The 23,665-nt window shown below is 37.2% G+C and overlaps 1 protein-coding gene across 1 annotated transcript in view; it reads right to left on the bottom strand.

Moving 5' to 3' along the window:
• JMJD1C (jumonji domain containing 1C) overlaps positions 1-23,665 on the bottom strand; it is a 287,926-nt gene that overhangs the window by 83,450 nt on the left and 180,811 nt on the right. The window contains exon 3 of the mRNA XM_017512974.2: positions 14,169-14,282. Coding sequence (XP_017368463.2) covers positions 14,169-14,282 — 114 coding nt within the window. The remainder of the gene's footprint in view (positions 1-14,168; positions 14,283-23,665) is intronic.

The raw sequence follows: 23,665 nt of genomic DNA on the forward strand, positions 1-23,665 counted from the left end.
AAGGGAACAGAATAGAGAGCACAGAAGTAAACTGTTACACAAATGGTCAACTGATTTCAAGGGTGGGAAGCGCACTCAATGTGGAAAAAACAACTTTTCAAGAAGTGGTGCTAGAGAAACTAGATATTCACATGCAGAACAAAGAAACTGAACCCTTAGATTACACCATATTTTTAAAAAATGAGGCCGGGCGTGGTGGCTCATGCCTGTAATCCCAACACTTTGGGAGGCTGAGGTGGATGGATCACTTGAGGTTAGGAGTTTGAGACCAGCCTGGCCAACATGGTGAAACCCCATCTGTATTAAAAATACAAAAAAGTTGGCCAAGCATGGTGGCAGGCACCTGTAATCCAGCTACTCAGGAGTCTGAGGCAGAACTGCTTGAACCCAGGAGGCACAGGCTGCAGTGAGCTGAGATTGTGCCACTGTACTGCAGCCTGGGCGACAGAGCAATACTTTGTCAAAACAAAAAACAAAAAAACCCCCTCAAAATGGATCAAAGACCTAAAAGAAAAAACTAAAACTATAAACTCTTTGAGAAAAACACAAGGGAAAATCTTCATGACACTAGATTTGGCAGTAATTTCTTGGATATAACCCAAAAGCATAGACAACCAAAGTAGATACACTAGATGTCACATTAAAAAAAAAAAAAAATTTGTATGTTAAAGAACACTATGAAAAGAGAGACAAGGACAATCCACAGAATGGGAGAAAATACTTCCAAAGCATATTCCTGATAAAGGATGGAAATCCAGAATATATAAAGAACTCCAACTCACCAACAAAAAAACCCAGTCAAATGATAAAATGGGAAAAGGACTTGAATGGACATTTCTTCAAAGATATAACCAAAAAGCACAGGAAAATACGCTCAACATTACTAATCAATAGGGAAAAGCAAATCAAAACCACAATGACATACCACTTCACAACCATTAGCATGGCTATTATCAAGGAAATGAAAAACAACACGTACTGGTGCGGCTGTGGAAGAAACTGGAACCCGTGTGTTGTTAGCGAGAACAAAAAATGGTTTTCCATTGTAAAAAAGTTTGGCTGTTCCTCAAAAAACTAAACATGGAATTACCATATGACCCAGCAATCTACTCCTTGGTATGTAACCAAAACAACGGAAAGGAAGAACTCAGATATTTGTATACCACTGTTTATAGCAGCATTATTCACACAATTGTCAAAGGTTGGAATACATCAACAGAGGGATGAATTTTAAAATGTGGCTTACACATACAAAGGAATATTATTCAGTCATAAAAAAATAAATTCTAACACGTGCCACAACATGGATGAAACCTGAAAACACTATGGTAAGACAAGCCAATTACAAAAGACTGAACATTACATGATTCCACTTATGTCTGGTACCTAAAATAGGTAAATTCATATACAAAGGAAAACAGAATGTTTACCAGGAGTTAAGGGAGGTCAGGATTGGGAAATGAGAAGTTACTGTTTGATGAATATAGAGTTTCTGTTTGGGATGATGACAAAGTTCTGGAAATGGACAGTGGTAATTGTTGCACAATATTGTGAATGCACATAATGCCACTGAATTGTAAACTTAAATGGTTAATTTTCTTTCTTTTTTTTTTTTTTGAGATGGAGTTTCGCTCTTGTTGCCCAGGCTGGAGAGGAATGGCACCATCTTGGCTCACCCCAACCTCCACCTCCCGGGTTCAAGCTATTCTCCTGCTTCAGCCTCTCGAGTAGCTGGGATTACAGGCATGCACAACCATGCCCAGCTAATTCTGTATTTTTAGTAGAGACAGGGTTTCTCCATGTTGGTCAGACTGCTCTCCAACTCCCTCCTGGCCTCCCCCCGCCTCAGCCTCCCGAAGTGTTGGGATTACAGGTGTGAGCCACCATGCCCGGCAAATGGTTAAAATTTTAAGTTTCACTGTTGGCTTCTTTTTAACAAATGCTTACTATTCCTCTACTCAATGAGGGTGAGACCAGTCAATGGCGGACCAAATTAAATATGGTTAAAAAGGTTCTCTATCTAGTCACCATTCCAACTTTCCAGGAAGATGGTATGGTTACAGTTTATGGAAATGACCCATTCAACAGGCATTCTGCTTATTCCCTTGACTTACGTAAATTTTTTTTTTTTTTTTGAGACAGAGTTTTGCTCTTGTTGCCCAGGCTGGTGTGCAATGGCATGATCTCGGCTCACTGCAACCTCTGCCTCACAGGTTCAAGTGATTCTCTTGCCACAGCCTCCCATGTAACTGGGATTACAGGCATATGCCCGGCTAATTTTGTATTTTTAGTAGAGGAGGGGTTTCTCCGTTGGTCAGGCTGGTCTTGAACTCCCAACCTCAGGTGATCCACCCGCCTCAGCTTCCCAAAGTGTTGGGATTACAGGTGTGAGCCACAGCGCCTAGTCTAGAAAACATCTTAATACGGATTCTCTGCCGAGGAAACAAATTAATCTGAAAATAATGCACAGATTTGGGGTGTAGCTTGATGCCAGTGTGTAAAGTCTAGGGCAATAAAATTCAGGAAAACTTAGTCTTTTACTTAGAAAACATATTAACTGTAAGAAAAAGTCTCGCACAAAAGAGAATGATGTGTAAATAGGAGACACTTCCCACTGGATGGCTCACAAAGGCAGGCAGCGTGTTGGCGGGCGATGTGGCTCATGCCTGTAATTCCAGCACTTTGGGAGGCTGAGGCAAGCGGATCACCTGAGGTCGAGTTCGAGACTAGCCTGACCAACATGGAGAAACCCTGTCTCTATTAAAAAATAGCCGGACGTGATGGCACATGCCTGTAATCCCAGCTACTTGGAGACTGAGGCAGGAGGATCACTTGAACCTGGGAGGTGGAAGGTGCAGTGAGCTGAGATCACGCCGTTGTACTCTGGCCTGGGCAGTAAGGGTGAACCTCTGTCTCAAACAAACAAACAAACAAAAGGCAGGCAGTATGAAAGAAGTAATATCTTAGAATCTAAAATTTGGGGTTCGGGTTCAGGTTCTCTCTCTCTCTCTGTGTGTGTGTGTGTGTTTTGAGACAGGGTATCACTCTGTCACCCAGACTAGATTGCAATGGCAGACCTCAGCTCACTGCAGCCTTAACCTCCCAGGCATAAGCAATCCTTCCATACCCTGCCTCCCAAGAAGCTGGGACTACAGGTACCCAGCAAAAGTCTTTGTTTTGTTTTGTTTTTTTTGGTACTGGTTGAGACAGTTTTGCCATGCTGCCCAGGCTGGTCTTGAGCTCCTGAGCTCAAGTGATCCGCCCACCTGAGCCTCCCTAAGTGCTGGGATTACAAGTGTGTGTTACTATGCCTCACAAGCTCTCTCTGTTTTTTTTTTTTTTTTACAAGATAGGGTCTCACTCTGTCACCCAGGCCCAAGTGCAGTGAGACGAGATCATGGCTCACTGCAGCTTCAACCTCCTGGGCTCAAGCAATCCTCCTGCCTTAGCCTCCCGAGTATCTGGGACTACACATGTGCAACACCATGCCCAGCTAATTTCATTTGTTTGTAGAGAGGGGTTCTCCCATGTTACACAGTCTCAAATTCCTGGGCTCAAGCAATCCTCCCTCCTTGGCCACCCAAAGTGTTAGGATTACAGGTGTGAGCCACCACACCCAACCGAGGTTCTTTTGTGACTATCACAAGATGTGTAAACCTAGATGCCAAGTCACAACTGAGCTAAACCTCACTTTCTTTGCCTTCCATAGAAAATTACTACCATATATTCTCATCCTTACTTGTATTTCTTTCTGCTTTTCCTTTCAACTTTTCATTCCCTTACACCATCTATCTGTAAAATTATAGAAAGCTAAAAGGTCTTGTGAAGGACGAGGGACATGTAGGTGAATTGATACTGACACACGTAAGTCACATGGAAACTTGTTATGAGAAGCAATATCTATGAGTTAGCAGAATAAACCTGTTAAAGAAAGGAGATTCTGGGGAAGGGTGAAAAGGGAATATGTGACTTGAGTATCTGACTTTCTAGTTCCCAATTCCAGTCTGAGTAAAGTTTAACTGTACTTTCTTGCTATGGATGTACCATGACATTGCCTGCTGTATTATCCAATATCCACACCCTTTTAAAATTTAATCTAGTTTACATAGTTTCTATGTTTGCTTCCTTCTTATTTTTAAGTTAGACTTCTCAGAGCTGTGTGGATTAATACATTAATATATATCCTGAAAGCACTATGCAAATTAAGAAAACAATACATTTTCCTCATAAAGCTACCACAAGAACTAAAATAATGCACATGAAAATATTTTAAGAATTATCAAATTTCCAAAATTAAATTCTAATTCTAATAAAATATTACTGTTATACTGAGGAATAAAACTATAATTCTGAAATTTTAAATAATATGACCGTGCTTTAGTAAGATTATGCAATTAAGAAAAGGAATAAATCGATCTTATTATCTTACTTTGTTTAGAGAAAGGAAACCAGAAAATCTTTTTCAATGGCAACTAGTGATAACTTAGAGTTTACAAGTATAATTTCATATACTTTAAATTCATGGCAGCAGTCACAAGAAATTTAAAAGGAGACTGGCAGATTTTTCAGCATATGATCATAGCAGATTTGGGACCAGGAAAGAACTACTGCAGTCACTTATGAATGTTTTTAATCTGAATATTGCAGAATAGCTCATACTTGGGCCAAATTTCAGTCAAAATAACATGTTCTCAAACTCCCACGACGTATTTTCAACACATCAAGTTTGGCAACCAATTTTTACAAATCAAGAGCCTTTTTTTTTTTTTTAAAGATGGGGTTTCACCATGATGGTCAGGCTGGTCTTGAACTCCTGACCTCAGGTGATCCACCCACCTCGGCCTCCCAAAGTACTAGGATTACAGGCATAAGCCACCAGGCCCGGCCCTTTTTTTTTTTTTTTTAATAGCAGGTACGCACTAGGATAATTTATGGGATGTTTAATAAGCATGTTTCGTTACTATTTTTTGAAATTATAGCTACATAAAATCATAGAGGTAGGTAATGGAATACTTAGAATACAGAGCAAAATTACTGAATATTAAAACATGATATACCAACTTTATATTAAAAATAATTTTTAAAAAACAAGGAAGTATACTGACTCTGCTTTAGCTGCTGGTTCCCCTTTTCTTGTCCATCCTACTATCGAGGCTTCAGCTCTGCTTTACTATTGCAAGCTGTCACTTTTGACTTGAAATGGAATAAAGCCAAATATTACAAAATAGCTGTTTCCTGTTCTGGCCTCATCTCCTAGACCACCCCCAGGCTATGCCTGCCCATGGATGCTCATCCTACCAAGCCAATCATCTCCCAGTAGTCAGTTAATAATTACATATTTTTAATACTCTTGGCACAGTATATATGCTATAACTGTTCTCATTTTACTGATTTTATGTCAACAAGGCACCTCTAAATTTCAATCAAATGATAAAATGAAGGCAAAGTGAAATGGAAAGGGAGATATACATGAAAACTCAGGGAATAACTAGGAATGTGTTAGACGTCAGCCAAAACATAATCCAGAAACAGATACAGAAAAAGAGAATAAGACAGACACACTGGCTCACATCTGTAATCCCAACACTTTGGGAGGCTGAGGTGGGAAGATGACTTGAGGTTAGGTGTTCAACACCATCCTGGCCAACACTGGTGAAACCATGTCTCCACTCAAAATACAAAATTTAGCTGGGTGTGGTGGCTCAAGCCTGTATTCTCAACTACTGAGGAGGCTGAGGTGGGAGAATCACTTGAACCAGGGAGGCAGAGGTTTGCAGTGAGCCAAGATTGTGCCACTGTACTCCAGCCTGGGTGACAGACCGAGACTTCACTTCAAAAAAAAAAAAAAAAAAAAGGAAAGTGCTGAGTAAGTACTATTAATCCAAATGATCCTGGTTTTCCAATTCTGCAGAATATCTGATTTGTATCTGGCACTCTAAATGAAAAGTTCTTCTAAGACAAACCTAGCTTTAGGTTGAATGAGTCTTATCCTAAAGACTAAAATAATTTAGGGCTTGATTAGTTTAATGTTGACAAGAAAAGTAATGTTGTTTTTCCACCTTTAATAAGTTCATAGAGCTAGTGTACTCACTGCTACAAAGGTCATTTAGTCCAACTCTTTTACTTAATGCTTAGAGGACTTCCAGACCTTAGTATTACAGCTACAAAGCATCTTCCCAGAGACAAGGAAAAATTTTGTACCTTACTGAATATCACTTCTACTTTCTGAGAGAAAAATAACTATCAGCAACAAGTAGAATACATGACTTTCCCTGTGGAAAAAAGGTAAGGGTGTACTCTAAAGGATAACATCACAATACAGTTTTATAGTCATATTTTCTAATATCATTTTCTTAAAATAATATTTTAAGAAGTCATAATGAAATCTTACCTACTTATTCTTCAAAAACGGAGAAGAAAAAAACACTGCTACAAAACATGTTCTATTATACACTGACAATGGGTTATACTGAGAGCTGAAAAAGTTTGTTTAGCACCAGCTGGAGAAAAAATGCTAAGAGTTCTAGGGAAGACTAGTAAAAAAGACTGTTAAAAGTAAGCAGCAGATGGTGGCAGAGAAATAGCCAATGAGTATGTGAATGGTAGGAAGAGAAAGAAGTTTCAAATATCTACCAAAAAGGTTTAAGATACCGTCTATGAAAAGGGAAATTTGGCCGGACGCGGTGGCTCAGGCCTATGATCCCAGCACTTTGGGAGGCCAAGGTGGGCAGATCACCTGAGGTTGGGAGTTAAAGACCAGCCTGACCAATATGGAGAAATCTCATCTCTGATAAAAATACAAAATTAGCCAGGCGTGCTGGTGCGTGTCTGTAATCCCAGCTACTTGGGAGGCTGAGGCAGGAGAATCACTTGAACCCAGGAGGTGGAGGTTGCAGTGAGCTGAGAAGGCACCATTGCACTCTAGCCTGGGCAACAAGAGCAAAACTCTGTCTAAAAAAAAAGGGGGAGAGTGGGGAGACAGACTTACAACATGTCTTTTATTGAGGAGTTTCTGTATTATAAACTCTTTAAATGTATCATTTCATTTAATCTTCCTAATAACCCTGAGGTAGTTTATACTTATAAATGAGGAAACCACTTATTCAAGAGCAGTTGAGACTTTCCCAATGTCAAATAGCTAGCAAATAGTAAAGCTAAGGTTTGGAACTAAGTTTGCTTGAACTGATGTCAAAATTCATGCTCTCAACCATTGTGCTACAATGAATCTGTACGACAAAAGGCTCTAGAGAAGACACAATCAATTAGCTGCTTCTGATATTTATAATAACCAAAATGCCATTGTTACACAGGTAATTTTGTTACCCTCCTGAGAACTGTGCTTAATGACCTTTCTTCTCTTTTATCTGACCCCACACCATGTATATCCAGTATTAATTCTATTCATAAACTCTCTTCTTTAGCTAGGCTGACATTCTACTGTCCCCCCATCTACCTTGTCATTACTTACTAAACTAAGCTGTCCCTCCTGGCAAATGTCTGAATTACCATTACCACCACCAACACAACCCACCCCACCAACCCCACCTCACACTTTCACTTCCATCTTCATTCAAGTGAAACTCTAAGTTTTCAGTCTCTACTGACTCTCCTATCTTTTTATTTCTGATGTTTTTACTTTAGGCTCCTTAAATCCAGCCTACTTCAAGGAATTTTTTTTTTAAGGGCCAGCAGCCTATCGAGCTGAGAGCCTCAGGGGCTGACAGCTTTCCAGGCTGAAGGCCAGGAAATCATTTTTTATGTTAGGTCTTATCACAGATTATAAACTCCTTGAAAATAAAATAAAGATCATTACTTACACAACTTTTATTAACTTTTCTTTTTAAGACGGAGTTTCGCTCATATGGCCCAGGCTGGAATGCAATGGTACAATCTTTGCTTACTGCAACCTCCGCCTCCTGATCGAGCAATTCTCCTGCCTCAGCCTCCTGAGAAGCTGGGATTATAGGCAATTGCCACCACATCCGGCTAATTTAAAAAAAAACTTTTTTTGTAGAGATGGGGTTTCTCCAGGTTGGTCAGGCTGGTCTTGAACTCCCGACCTCAGGTGATCTGCCCACCACAGCCTCCCAAAGTGCTGGGATTATAGGTGTGAGCCACCACACCCAGAGACTTTTATCAACTTTTAAAAATCATTAAGCAACCAGCAGGGAGCTGTGAAACTGATAAGAAGTAATGCTAGACCAGTGACATGATACCAGCAAAAGAACAAATCTGAAAGGAATTGTAGGACAAAAATAATTACGTAAGTATACTAATAAGTACCGTACCAGGTATACTAATAAGTACCGTACCAGGTCAAATTCCCATTCATATTATAGAAATGTTACAGTTTTAAAATAATCTAAAGTGATATGTCTGTGCTATAACCTGAAGTGAAGGTAAAGAAAAGTTTAAAAAAGTCAAGTCCCTTCCCCACCATACAAAGTAACTGTAACAGGACGTTCTGTTTACTGATTTCTGCAAACTATTAGTGATATCATATTATCCTGAGAAATAAATCTGCTTATAAACAAACTTCTATCAACAAGATTTCAAACTTTGAGAATGAACCACTTATGTCAAATATTTAATTCAACAGAGTATAACATTTCTCTAGTAACAACCAAACAACTGGTTAAATTGTACACGTTGGCTGACTGAGGGCTAAAATTTCACCTTACTACCTTTATTCCTATCCTGGTTGTGAAGCAATTCCAAATGCCACAGGACAATAACACAAATTTAGGAGAAAAAAAAAATACTTGTCTCTGGTACACTCCACCTCCTAAACTACTAACTTATCCTGGGCAACTGTTTGAACTATTTTTAGTAAACCAGATGTGTTGAGCAAACAATTACCTTAGGAATATTCAGAAACCACAGCCAATAAATTTATATGATCAATCGTGAAAGAATTATGAGTTCCAGTGAACTCAAACTGGAAAAACAACTTTATCATTGAAACACTACAGAAACAGATAAACAATCTGGCACAGTCCAGACACATTGATTTACTAGATAATGTATGACTCTTCTCTGGTTAAGTCTTTAAGCAATCTTTAGTCTAAGTACTAAGAAAATACTCAGGTTTGTTCTAACCAATTCCCTTCAACCGGCAATTCACAGCACAATAGTATTGTATCTAGTAGTTAGTAAAGTACTGTAGTTCAATGTCTATATTCTACAATGATAGAACTGTAGTATCAATAGTCTTATCTCTAAACTTTTATCAGCTCATTATGATATAGAACTTTTTTTTTTTGAGATGGAGTTTAGCTCTTGTTGCCCAGCCTGGACTGCAATGGCGCAATCTCGGCTCCACAACCTACCCTCCTGGGTTCAAGTGATTCTTCTGCCTCAATCTCCCAAGTAGCTGGGATACAGAACTTCTAATGGAATCATTCCTTTAGGTCTAGGATTTATGATTCTACCTTATTTTAGGGAAAACATCGCATTACTACAATAAATTTTAATATACTATAAGAGAAATACGGGGTATAATTTTGGACAAGCACGTTCAGCATCAAATCTCTAACAGTTTTAAGTAGTGACCTTTGTTTTATTTATTACATTTAAAAGCAAAGAGGATTGTGATGCCTAAAAAATACCGGACTAACAAGCCATACCAAACCAGATTAATTGATATGAATCATGTACAACTTTCAGGTAAGAAACAATCTCTTCCACATCCTCTATGAAGCAACCCAAACCCGAAAACTCAGGTGTGTGCATGGTCAGTAGCCAAAATTCAGGATAAAATGATTTCAAAATCATGCTAAAAGTTAAATATTCCATTTCATTATCAAAATTTGTATGTGAATGTGATCAAAACTGCAATCAAAATTTTATGGGCAGTTTTTTTGAACACCTATAATCATGCTCTAAAGTAAAGCAACAATACCACGGAATTACAGTAACAACAAAAAAAACTATTAAAAGTATCTTTAAAAAGCAATAATTTATTTTCTCCTCCTTCCCAGCCAACTAAAAGTCATAGTACAATCTGCAGATTTCCCCACTACTTCCTCTCCTTATTTCCTTCCCCCTCTACTTCAAAGAAAGTTAAGTGTAGACAGCCATGATCAGGAAACCTAAAAGGAGGAAGCAGAAACTTGTTTGTGTGCACAGGGAAGGAAAAAGACATATAACAATACCACAGCATGCTGCTTCAGTAACCTAATTAATATATATCCATTATACTGTCTGAAAATGTTCGTTCAATTTCTCTTTTTAGTCATGTTTCTTTCCAAAATACTACAAACTATAACCTATAATGATTTCACCCTGGAATACTCAACTAAATGTCACCTACAAAGCTGACCAGGGCTGGGTGCGGTGGCTCACACCTCTAATCCCAGCACTTTGGGAGGCCAAGGCAGGTGGATCACCTGAGGTCAGGCGTTCTAGACCAGCCTGGTCAACATGGTGAAACCCTGTTTCTTCTGAAAATACAAAAATAGGCCAGGTGTGGTGGCACACACCTGTAATCCCAGCTACTTGGGGGGCTGAGGCAGGGAGAATCGCTTAAACCTGGGAAGGGGAGGTTGCAGTGAGCTGAGATCTTGCCACAGCACTCCAGCCTGGGCGACAGAGCAAGACCCTGTCTCAAATTAAAAAAAAGAAAGCTGACCAGGTTAACTAACTTAATACTTGCTATCTCATATTAAATACATTGAAATCATTCAGAGAATAGAGTAGGATTCAAACCAATGACTTAGAAGTGAAAGGGCCTGTATTAATCTGGACTCATCTGTTTCCTAACCATTACCTTACTTTATCTTTCTGATGTAATGAAAACTAAGGCTGTGCAACTGCAAAGGAAACTAAAGAAAAACATACTGCTACTGAATAAAATGCTGAGAAATCAAGGAGAAAGGTGGTGGATTGAGAATTCCCAAAGAAAACATTAATTAGATTCACAGCAAATCATCATTTGTGGAAATTTTTAAAACGTGTGTGTACCTACCACTCTAGGCTGAAAAACAACATACAAAAAGGCCATGTCCAAAGAAGAGAATTTTCCCCCACCTACTCAAAAAGTTTATAAAGGATAATTAGCATCCATATTCAAAAGAAACTGCCTCATGAAATTTTAAAAAATGAAAAAGAAACAAGCTCAATTAAAAAGCTTATTCAAGTGTATCTAACTCCCTTTGACTTACAGAGGGTTACCAAAGGCTGACATAGGTCAAGGCACTATTTACAAAATCTATGCCAGTAACAGCTGCCATTTTAAGAAGCCAAGGAATTTAATGTACTGCTTGGACAACTGGTTAAAAATAATCAAAGCCACTCTAATTACATGAACTCTAATTGTTTTTCTTCTTTCTAAAACATTTCTGTATTTCACAAATTTATTTAAATAAATAAATTTAACCATCTTAGGTATCTGTAGTAAATTTTCATTCAAAATGATAAAATAAATATTTATCAGTTGGGCGTGGTGGCTCACGCTTGTAATCCCAGCACTTTGGGAGGCTGAGGCGGGCAGATCATGAGGTCAAGAGACATAGACCATCCTAGCTAACCCGGTGAAACCTTGTCTCTACTAAAAATACAAAATATTAGGTGGACGTGGTGGCACGCACCCGTAGTCCTAGCTACTCAGAAGGCTGAGGCAGGAGAATCACTTGAACCTGGGAGGTAGAGGTTGTAGTGAGCAGAGATCACACCACTGCACTCCAGTCCAGCCTGGGAGACAGAGCAAGACTCCATCTCAAATTAAAATAAAATAATAAATAAATAAATAAATGTCTATCATTTACACACAGGAGAAAATATATTTATAACCTGATCTTATTAAAAAACCCTAACTATAAAAAATGCACAGCCAGGTGCGGTGGCTCACACCTGTAATCCTAGCACTTTGGGAGACCAAGGGAGAGGATCACTTGAGGTTGGAAGTTCAAGGCTAACCTGGCCAACATGGTGAAACCCAGTCTCTATTAAAAAAAAAAAAAAAAGAAAGAAAAAGAAAAGAGAAAAAAGAAAAAAAACACACACAGAAAACTACCATAAACCAGTACTTAGTCTAAAATTTGTAAGAAATTCTAAAACTAAGGTATGCTAGATCCTAAATCAAATGATCTTATGTTAATTCCTTCTGATTTCTTTGAACTCAGAATTCACATTTTTAGAAATACAATGGTTAAAATGTCAAGTCAATCACTTTACCACTGGAAGATACGGTATCCTTTCAGGCAAGAAGGGTGACTTAGTATATATACTAGCAGAGCAGATTAAATAGCTTACTAACAGAGACAATCATACAATTAACCAAACATTGTAAGACTTTAGCTCTTAGGCCTCTGAAACTGTTTTGCAAAGTTAGAGTACCTCCCCCATGCTCCCCCTAGCACATTCTTTCAATCATTGTAATTTTCAAAAACATGTCAAGTTGTAGGCCACCTGGCAAGAGTTTATTTACAAAAGTAATTTCTGCATGACAATTTTTACTGTTCTAAACCAAATCCAAGCTGAAACTTCCAAAAGTGCTAATAATACAATCACAGAATTAAAACATTAAGACTTGGGAGGTTCCTTTGATTTCACCCAGATTCACCTACTCTAAATCCCTCTGACTGGGAGAAATGAAAAGGTCTATAGTAAGCTAAATGGTATTCACAATTAAAAACAAAATAAAACTCCAGGGGAAAGCTCTAACACCTTCACTATTAAACTGAGATTTGCTATGAAATAAATATTATAAACAAAGAACAAAAGCTAACAATACAAAAAAACTAGGCCCTTTAAAGAAATAAGAAAAATCAAATGGAGAGACAAAAGCACTTCTATATAGACTTCAAAACAGGAAATAATGTTTACACTAAATGAACTATCATCTCATTTTGGTGGACCTAATAGAATTATTCTAATTCCCTAAGTATTAGAATTCCATGTACAACAAATCACTGCTCATTAACACAAGCTCTTCTTCTCTCCATGGAAATAATAGCTCTACATTTAATTTTTGAAAAAGAGTAACAAGTCTGAAATAGTATTAACTTTTTACTCCATTAGGAAAAATTTAAACTAGTTCGTGCATCCTTTCTTTCAATGTAATTACTGTATTATTTTAAAACATCTGAATATAAAAAACTTATAATACATACATTTAATTCAACCTAAGATCTAAACATACAAATGAAGGATGGGCACGGTGGCTCACGCCTGTAATCCCAACACTTTGGGAGGCCAAGGCGGGCAGATCACTTGAGGTCAAGAGTTGGAGATCAGTCTGGCCAACATGGTGAAACCCCCTCTCTACTAAAAATACAGAAATTAGCTGGGCGCAGTGGTGCGCACCTGACATCCCAGCTGCTCAAGAGGCTGCGGCATGAGAATCGCTTGAACCCAGGAGTGGAGGTTGCAGGGAGCCAAGATTGTGACACTGTACTCCAGCCTGGGTGAAAAAGTGAGACTCTATCTTGGAGAGAGAAAAAGGAAAAAACCACACACACACACACACACACACACACAAACTTCTGTGAGTTTTACTTATACCTGAAAAAATTAACTGATACTTTCAATAGAAAATCCTAAAAAATACTTAGCTTATTACTTTTGACGAGTTTCTTCACACAATTAAAATCTAGTAGTCAACTTGAAAATGTTTTCCTAATTAAATGTATTTGTTGGGGGTGGGTGGGACTTTAAAAAAAATAAATGAATGTATTTGTAGTTAAATTACAATAATGGAGAACTAAATTTATAAATAAAATATTTCAATTAATGACAACCCAAAAAAAAATTCTCCTTTAAAAAAATGAACTGCTATTATGCTAAACTGATAAGTACACATAAACACTCATCTCATTTAATTATATTAATGACTCAATTCTTAACCTTTAGAGTTGAAGACAATTTATACTAATATTTAACCAATTATTTTCTAATAATGACTATTATTTAGAATGTCATACTTTATTTTGCTTACTTCTGTATTCCTAGCAACATAACACTGCCTGGCTCATGGTAGGTTTTCAGTATATATTGTTAATTGAATAAATAAATCATTTATCCTATAAGAAAAATCGACTGCATTCATTGGGTTTTTCCCACCAGAAGTTAGACGAAATGATACTTAAAGAATACTGTTTAAAGAATGTCTGAATATCACCAAAGTTTAATTAAGTTAAAAATTTTAAAAGTAATCTAAAATTTCTTACCTGGTAGGGCTGAAAGGCACTATCTTCAGTTAAAAACTCCAGTTGCTTATCTACAAGGAATTCTACTGCAGTGACTGAACTGGGTATACTTCTTTCAACCAGAGGTTTGAAAGTCTGCCAAGACAAAAAAATTTCTAATGATAATTTTCTGGGTGGTATCCTGAAAATATGAAGGAATACATATCAAGTATCAATGTCATTATCACTACAGACTTAGAATGCCAATTAATATTAATTCTCATATCATAAACTAAAGCTTTTATCTACATCGTAGGATATTTGTGTTTATTTTAAAGGAACAAACTAGATCTATATATGATATGAACATATTTGAGTATACTAAGTCCCAGCTATTTACTTTTTAAAAGGGAGGCAATAATATATGCACGTGTGTAAAAATGTCTGTTTAAAAAGAGAAACTGCTTTTGAAACAGTAAACTAGGTTGGATAGCATATTTACCCCTGTCTTTTTTTAAAACTGTATTATTTCTTATTAGAGAGTAGTTATTATTTCAATTTACAATTTTGATCTAGCTCATTCACATTAAGCAGACTTTAAAGGATCAGGAAGCATCTGGTCTTTTAACTCCACCCCTTTTACTCCCACCCCCGCCCCTGCACCAAGCACAAATAAAAATCCTGCAGCTTTGATGAGAGCAGCATGGAGGAAGGGAGAAGAGAAAGAGGTCAGTAGGAAGTACTACACAAAACCCTATTTGCAGTCAGGTACAGATTTCCACTACTTCTTTTAAAAAAAGTCAATCCAAGGTCATTTGATTCCTTTAAGAAGACACCTTTCACATATGGGATTTTACTCATATGTTGGGTGGGGGTGACAGGGACGGAGCCAGGGGAGAAAGAGGGAGGAAGGAAATAGGGATGACTTGTATACATTTCTTTATGACTATCACACTCATTTTCAAAGTAGATCAATATTAAATAAAAAACAAGTGTCTTATATTCATGTACTATCCTAAAAACTTGAAAATGAAAACAAAATTACACCATTTTAAAAACAGAGTGACTTTACTATAAAAAAATTTTTTTAGACAATTGGGAAAAAAAGTTCAGAAAATGGTATCAGTAGCTAACTCGGTTTCTTAATAAGTTACTTATATCTCATGAAGAAATCTTTCTAGCTACAGGGTGATTTGTGTTACCATTTCCACACAAAACAAAGCTTTTCATATAGACAGCACAAATTCCCAGGTGTTTCAAAATCACTGTTTCCCCTTTCTCTTATTATGTCTTTAAAAATACATAACATCTTAATAACAATAAACATACTCCAGGGAGAAACTCAAGATCTTCGGTTTGGAGTGGCTTTTAGGGAGTTAATTTCTATATTTAAGAAATTCCTAAGAAGAATTTCAGGTTGACTCACTGCAATCTGTAACAATGTTTCAAAGTCAAAAATTTAATATAAAATTTAAGCAAGACTTATTTCCACACTGTCTACATCACAAAGTTACAAATAATATTTTTTTCTTAATTAAAATAACACGAAAAAAGTTATCTTACATTCATTCTCACTTTTCACTATTTAAGATCAGAAAATCTAATCGCAGTAACATCTTCTCTCCTATATCCTAGGCTAACCTATTAAGCACCGTATTATCATCAAAAGTATCTGTATTTGGGTGAGAAATCACATTTTCAAAATAGAAATCCTCACATTATTTACCTATTTCTTTTTAGGGTTCTCATTTAACACTTCTATTTACATAAAATCCTATAGGATTTCATAAAATCATATTTATTATTTTACTTAACAAGTGACAAAAAGTTTATAATAAATTTAAGAGCATTCATTGTATTTAGGCTTTAAAAGTGTCCACCACTATGTGATCGACTGACATGAAATATGTAACATGAACAGAAATATTATTCGGCTGATCTCTACTGTAAAAAATGTTTTTTCATATTATATCTCTGTCAGTTTAGTTTTTAAGTAAACTAGAAAACACTGTCATGTTCTCAAGAGGACTTTTAATCCTTGAACATTATCAAATGATCTATTTCTTTTCAAACAATACCATGTCAGGTCAACCCATGAAGGTTAACAAAAAGGTCCACAAAAGGTATTATCTAAGTGGCTAAAGATACAATTCAATTAAGTAGGATTTGAAAACGAAGTAAAGTTCTCCTTTTGGAGTGCCTCTTTCTTACGCAAATAATACAGGTGGCTTGCATTTCCTATGAGTCCTCGTCATTTTATAATATGAAAAACATTCTTCTGAATAGAGCTCTGCTTTTCAAGGTAGAGTTCTAAGGGTAAATTTCAACAAGCCAACCTATAATTTAAATTATCCTAAGTTAATTAGAAAAAAAAAGATTTCAAAGTTAAAAAAAAAATTGTCACATTTTAAAATACCTCATTGAAAACCAAGTAAAATTTGGCTACCAGAAATGTAAGAAAACTAGTTGACAATGATCAAAATTGAATACTCTTACAAGGACATGAGTACTTATAATCATTTACAAATGGAGGTCCAAAGTATATCACGCTTCTTAAATAGCAAATAAAAAGTACTGATAAATACTTTCATAGTATTTGTTAAAGAAATGTTTCAATATTTATTAAATGAGCAACAGTGAATATGTGTGACTGCTCTACTTTAAGGAAAAATGAAAGGCAAACAACATATGAAATGATATTAAAATACACCTTGGTTTCTTTAACTGACAAACCAATCATGTAACTATTGTTAATTTTTGTATTAGTTTAATATATTTCAAAGAAATATAAGTTTTAAAATAATAAACATTTAAATAAAAACAAATGGATCCTATGGCTGGCATGATGAATTTGTAGTAAATAGTTCATGGGTCTAGGTACACTGGAATGTAAAGACACTAGAACTCATGCATAACTAATTAAACACTCTAAAGATGAACATTCTATGAGGAACTTCCACAGTCTAAAGGGAAGCAATGAGCTGACATCTGATGAAAGTCACAGCAGAATATGGCCCTAATCACAAGGCTATTATTTAAATACTGTAAACACACTAAATGTTCAGTTGAAACAAAACACTTTTTCAATTTTATTAATGGATTGAGGGTGTTTTCTAAGGTCATTTATCAGTGTTAAACATACTTTAAAAATAGTCTACGGCCCAAATAAATATAGTTGAGAGTCTGCATTTCTAGTAGGGCCTACCAAACTATAGGAAGAATGCTTAGAACAACTGTATCCTGTTTGGGGCTCCATGCTGCACCACATTCCATTCACATGAGGAAGAGGCGAACAGATGAGCCCTCCCCGAAAAACATTTTTAAAATAAATCAGCTACAGCTCTTAAACACAACTCAGCTGCTCAAACGAACGATGTTAAAGCTCACCGTTTCACATTTAACAGGAAATTCGAGGAGCTTATGTCTGCAGTCTTAGTTTCTAACAATCTCTGGTGAACAGTTAACGATTCCAAGTTTTTAAAAATCAGGCTTATTAACTGCAAAAATACTAATATAAAGCTCACCAAAGGTAAATACTAAGGAAGATAACAACCTGAGCAACATTTCAGAAGTTTTAGAAGATTTAGTCTACCAAAAAAAAAAAAAAAAAAAAGACTGCAGTGACTTGAAAGAACAAAGTCCAAATTCCCACCCAAGCAGGTCTATTGAAAAACACGATACTGTTAGAAAACAAGTTGGGGGTGGGGAAGGGAATAACCAAAAGGAAAAAAAAAACCTCACAAAATAAATACCACCCTTCTCTTGAAACACTAGTCTGAAAACCCTAATTTGAAGCACTTCTGCCATAATACTCTAGTTTTTAAATTAACATTTATAATTATTAAATTACTACAAGCACAATAAACCTTTTTAAACAAATAAAAGTTTAAAATTCTTAAAACTAAAAACATTGAGGCCAGATCTATAAAAGGCAGTGACCTTAATTCCTCAGGCTGAGAAGAAAAACCAAATGTAAATTAAGACAAAAGAAAAAGGAAGCAGAAAAATACAAACCGTACTTTGTTCTTGAGAATTTTAAAGTATCTTTAAATCTCAGAAATCCACAACAAGGCTTTAAAGGTCAGTAAGTATTGCTGAAATTTCCATTTTGTTCTTGAAGAGTATTTATCTAGTGTAAATACTTCTTTAGTCTTCAAAAATCACAGGCAAATGGCTCTCAAACCAAGCATTTCTGAGCTCACTTGCAGCGGCGTCATTGTATAGGAAGAAAAGCCAAGACCACAGAACGAAGCAGGAGCTGTAACCTAACAAGTCTCCGACGAGCAAATGACGATTTTCTGTCTGCTCTGGCTCAGCCCTGGCAGTGATGAGGATTACAACTCGCTCTTTGTCATCAGCGCTGTGGTGTTAACGACTGAGAAATCCTGCAGCTGAAGCACTACTGCATCCTCCGATCTGGGTCAGGATAATTTCTCCCGAGGTCGCTTATATAACCAGTAAGATACTCCAAATAAAGAGAACAGCCATCCATCAGCTGGAGAAAGCCTTTCCCACTGTACTCTGTCTGCGTGGAAACACAGTGCAGTAGCTTCCAACAGTGCAGACACCCAAATGAGAACGAGTACTTGGCTTAGGGCACACTGAGAGAAGGGAAGAGGCGGTGCTCTGTAAACTGTAACTAATCCCCCGTCACAGGTGCTGATGGAGTCACTTCCAGCACGAGTCACATTACTGGTGATTACTCACTTGGCTGCGGCCATAGAGACTGGCTCATAATTTTAACAACAGACAAAGACAGACTAGTGGCGAGACTGAAAGCTCAAGTTTACTGTCTCCTTCATAAAGCAAATGCAAATAGTACGTTTTTGCTTTCCAGATTTACCAAGGTGAGAAAGTGCAGAAAAGAAATAACGTGACTATCTTTCAAGTTGGCAAAAATAAAGCATCAAATGTACTTTGTATGTTTTTAGGCACGGATTTATTTTTTTAATATAACCATTTTGCCTTGAAAATATTTAAAACTTCAAAATAAATCAATTTAAAATGTTTTTAGACAATAATCACAACGACCTCAGAGGCATTTTACTCAAAAGAAAAACTGGTAATATCTATTTTGGTAGATTTGAAAATACTCCTCAACCATTTTCACTCATTAGAAAAAACAATTTAACCTAGACAGTTCTAAGATACTTAAAATTTGAAAGCATAAAATATATTTATCAAGTGTGTTATACAATATAGCCTTTTTTTTAATGAGTAGTATGAGGTTTTTTTTATGAGTAGTATAGTCTCTTAACATCCATCTTAATTCTAGAGTTCTGCTGTCCGATGTTGTCCAAAATGGTAGTGACTGACCATATGTGGCAAATGAGTACCTGAATATGGTTAATCAGAATTGACATGTGTGCTGTATGTATAAAATTGAATATTTAAAAAAAAATGTAAGCTGTATCTCATGAAAAAGTTATTTTGATTTGTTAAAATAATATTTTGATATGCTAGGTTAAATACAATACTGTATTGATGGAATGACTTAATTTAAAATCACACGAGGCTGGCTTACGCCTATAATCCCAGCACTTTGGGAAGCCTAGGTGGGTGGATCATGAGGTCAGGAGATCAAGATCATCCTGGCCAACATGATGAAACACCGTTATCTGCTAAAATACAAAAACTTAGCTGGGCATGGTGTCACATGCTTATAGTCCCAGCTACTTGGGAAGTTGAGGAAGGGAAATTGCTTGAACCTGGGAGGTGGTGGTTGCGGTGAGGTGAGATCACGCCACTGCACTCCAGCCTGGGCAACAAGAGCAAAACTTCATCTCAAAAAAAAAAAAAAAACAAAAAACAAATCACACATGTAAGCTCACAGTTTATTTCTACTGGACAAAGAATGCTTTAATAGTAAGTTCTCTATTTCGCTTTTTAGGGGGAAGTAGTCTTGCTCTGTCACCCAGGCTGGAGTGTAGTGGCATGATCTCAACTCACTGCAACCTCCACCTCCTGGGTTCAAGTGATTCTCCTGCCTCAGCCTCCTGAGAAGCTGGTATTACAGGGGTGTGCTACCAAGCCCAGCAAATTTTTGTATTGTTAGTAGACACAGGGTTTCACCATGTTGACCAGGCTGGTCTCTGAACTCCTGACCTCAGGTGATTGACCACCTCGGCTTCCCAAAGTGCTGGGATTATAGGTATGAGCCACTGTGTCTGGCCTTTTTTTTTTTTTTTTTTTTTTTTTTTTTTTTTTTTTTTTTTTTTTTTTTTTAAAGATAGGATTTAGCTCTGTTGCCCAGGCTGTAGTACAGTGGCATGATCTTGGCTCACTGCAATCTCTGGCTCCCAGGCTCAAGCGATCCTCCCACCTCAGCCTCCCGTGTAGATGGGACTACAGGTGGGCACCACCATGCCTAGCTGTTTGTATTTTCTGTAGAGACAGGGTTTCACGAGGTCACCCAGGATGGTCTTGAACTTCTGAACTCAAGCAATCCATCTGCCTCAGTTTCCCAAAGTGCTGGTATTTCAAGCATGAGTCACCTTGCCAGGCCTTACAGTAATTCCTGATTTCATAGCAAAGACGTATGTGATAATGTGAAACTAACTTAGGCAAACTACTCGACAAATCAAGGAGCAGAGATGGAATGGAATAGAAATTTGTGGCTCTATGTAAAACATCAGGTAATATCTGTTAATTTGTCAGTATAATTAAATTTTAACCTTTAGAGCATCCAGCGAAAATCTGTAATTTTCTGACTTACAGAAGGAAAGGTGGTCATATACTTGGTCAACCATGTTTCTGTATTAAAATTTAATTGAAATTGTTTTATTGCAGAAACTACATGATGAAATAGAGGAATTATATATGGTAACATGCACTGAAACTTTAAAAATATACTCGTAAGTGCAAGAAAATACTTAATCTATTTTTAAAGAATGTATGTAAATAGTCTCCTCTTTTTCTCTCTCTCTCGGGAGACAGAATCTCACAGTTGCCCAGGCTGGAGTGCAGTCTCCCAATCTAGGCTCACTGCAACCTCTGCCTCCAGGGAGATTCAAGCATTTCTCCTCCTCCAGAGTAGCTGGGACTACAGGCACGTACCACCACACCCAGCTAATTTTTGTATTTTTCATAGAGATAGCGGTGTCACCATGTTGACCAGGCTGGACTTGAACTCCTGGCCTTAAGTGATCCACTGGTCTTGGCCTCCCAAAGTGCTGGGATTACAGGCGTAAGCCACAATACCCAGATGTAATAGTCTTTTATTATAAATGTATCCCCATGGAGAAATCTCAATTTCAGTAAATCTAACAATTCATATTGATTTATTTTTTAATTATTTTTGAGACTGATTTTTACTCTTCTTCCCCAGGTGGGAGTGCAATGGTGCAATCTCAGCTCACTGCAATGTCTGCCTCCCGGATTCAAGCAATCCTCCTGCCTCAGCCTCCTGAGTAGCTGGGATTACAAGCATGTGCCACCATGCTCTGCTAACTTTGTCTTCATACTGATTTTTTATTCATATCACATACATAATCCCTTTATATCTCCTCCAGAAGCATCACTTTCATTTCACAGAAATTATCAGGTTAACTACTGAAAAGAGGCTAGGAGCAGTGGCAGGTGGATCACTTGAGGTCAAGAGTTTGAAAACAGCCTGGCCAACATGGCAAATCCTGTTTCTACTAAAAATACAAAAACTAGCCAGGGCATGGTGTTGCACCTGTAGTCCTAGCTACCCTGGAGGCTGAGGCAGGAGGTCTGAGGCTGCAGTGAGCTGAGATCGTACCACTGCACTCTGGCCTGGGCAACAGAGACTCAGTCTCAAAAAAGAAAAGGAAAAAAAAAAAAAAAAAGAAAAACTATTAAAAACAAGTGTATAATGGACTTGCACTTATAAAAAGAATGAAAAGAGGCTGGTCCGAAGGTAGTGAGTTATCTCAACTGATTGTTCACAGTCAGTTACAGACCGAACTCCTTGTTCTACCCTTTCGCCCCCTCTCACTACTGCACTTGACTTGTCAAAAAAAAAAAAAAAAATGAAAAGAGATGGGCAATGATTAGTCTAAGACAGTGAGTAAAATAAGGCTTGATTTTATAGAACACGGGTTGTGCTAAAATTATTATATTTTCTGTGTAGAAAATGGATGATGCTAAAAGGTAACTTTATTTTATGAGACGGAGTTTCACTCTTTCTTGCTCAGGCTGGAGCTCAATGGTGCAACCTGAGCTCACTGCACCTTTCGCCTCCCAGGTTCAAGCAATTCTCCTGCCCCAGCCTCCCAAGTAGCTGGGATTACAGGTGCACGCCCAGCTAATTCTCTATTATTAGTAGAAAGGAGGTTTCACCATGTTGGCCAGGCTGGTCTCAAACTCCTGATCTCAGGTGATCCGTACACTTCGGCCTCTCAAAGTGCTGGGATTATAGGCGTGAGCCACCGCACCTGGCCAAGGTAAATTTACACACACACACACACACACACACACACACACAGAAGGAGAGCAAGGAAGTGAGAGAGGAACTGTGTCTCACTCTGTTATCCAAGCCAGAGTACAGTGGAGCTATCAGCTTACAGCAGCCTCAAACTCCTGGGCTCAAGCCATCCTCCTGCCTCAGTCTCCTGAGCAGCTGGGACTACAAGTACATGCCACTACATCTGGCTAGTATAAATATATTAATGTGACTGTTCTGGCATTAATTGGTCTGGTACTCTGGCAAACTTTTAACAAAAACAAAAATAATGAAGTAATGACATAGAGAACCCACTTGGTAACAAGCATAAATTGCTAGTTTTACATCAAGTCTCCTTAATCCACTCCTGTTCTTACAATTCATTAGGAATGGTAAATCCCACCTTTCACACATTTTAGTCCTTTAAATTGGTTGTTCTTACGGCTTATACCTTCCTTACTGGTCTGAGGTAAAAAGGTTAAAGTGACTTAATTTTTCTTTTTGTTGGGAGGTGAGAGTAAAAGCCCTTTTCTGGCTGCTAAACCAGGCTAGGGGAAGAGGAAACTACTCCAGTTACTGCCCAGAAATACACATCTCTAACTTCCTTCCTTTTTAGCTGGTTTCTAGGTTACAAGCTGAATATATCAACAGAGGTCAGAAAGTAAACAGAGGCTAAAAGGAAGGCAACACTGTCTGCCTATCCAAAGAAAATCTATTCCTTCCAATAATGTGAAAATCTTATATGTACAATTTTAAGAGTTAAAATAAACAGACATTTTGGTTCCACTTATCTTGGGCCATGAAAAGAATAATCTCTCATCTTTATACATGTAGAAGCCTAAATAAACCACTGGATTTTAAAAAAATTATACAGACTTAAAAAAGCAAAAACTCCTGCAAGTTAAATGATCTAGCAATATAAGTATTGTTTAAGACATATGGATAGGAAAAGAAGACAAACAACAGCAGAACAGAAATTCAACTTGATATGGACTTACAAGAAAGGTGACTAAATTCATGGAAGTATTTTTCAATATGCCATGTTGTAAAATCTATGAAAATACACAAAAATGTAACTCCTACATCATTGTAATGTCCAAAGGATCAAATTTTTTTTTTTTTTTTTTTTTTT

Source organism: Cebus imitator, unplaced genomic scaffold (genome assembly GCF_001604975.1).
Source record: "Cebus imitator isolate Cc_AM_T3 unplaced genomic scaffold, Cebus_imitator-1.0 Scaffold484, whole genome shotgun sequence".
Taxonomy (NCBI): domain Eukaryota; kingdom Metazoa; phylum Chordata; class Mammalia; order Primates; family Cebidae; genus Cebus; species Cebus imitator.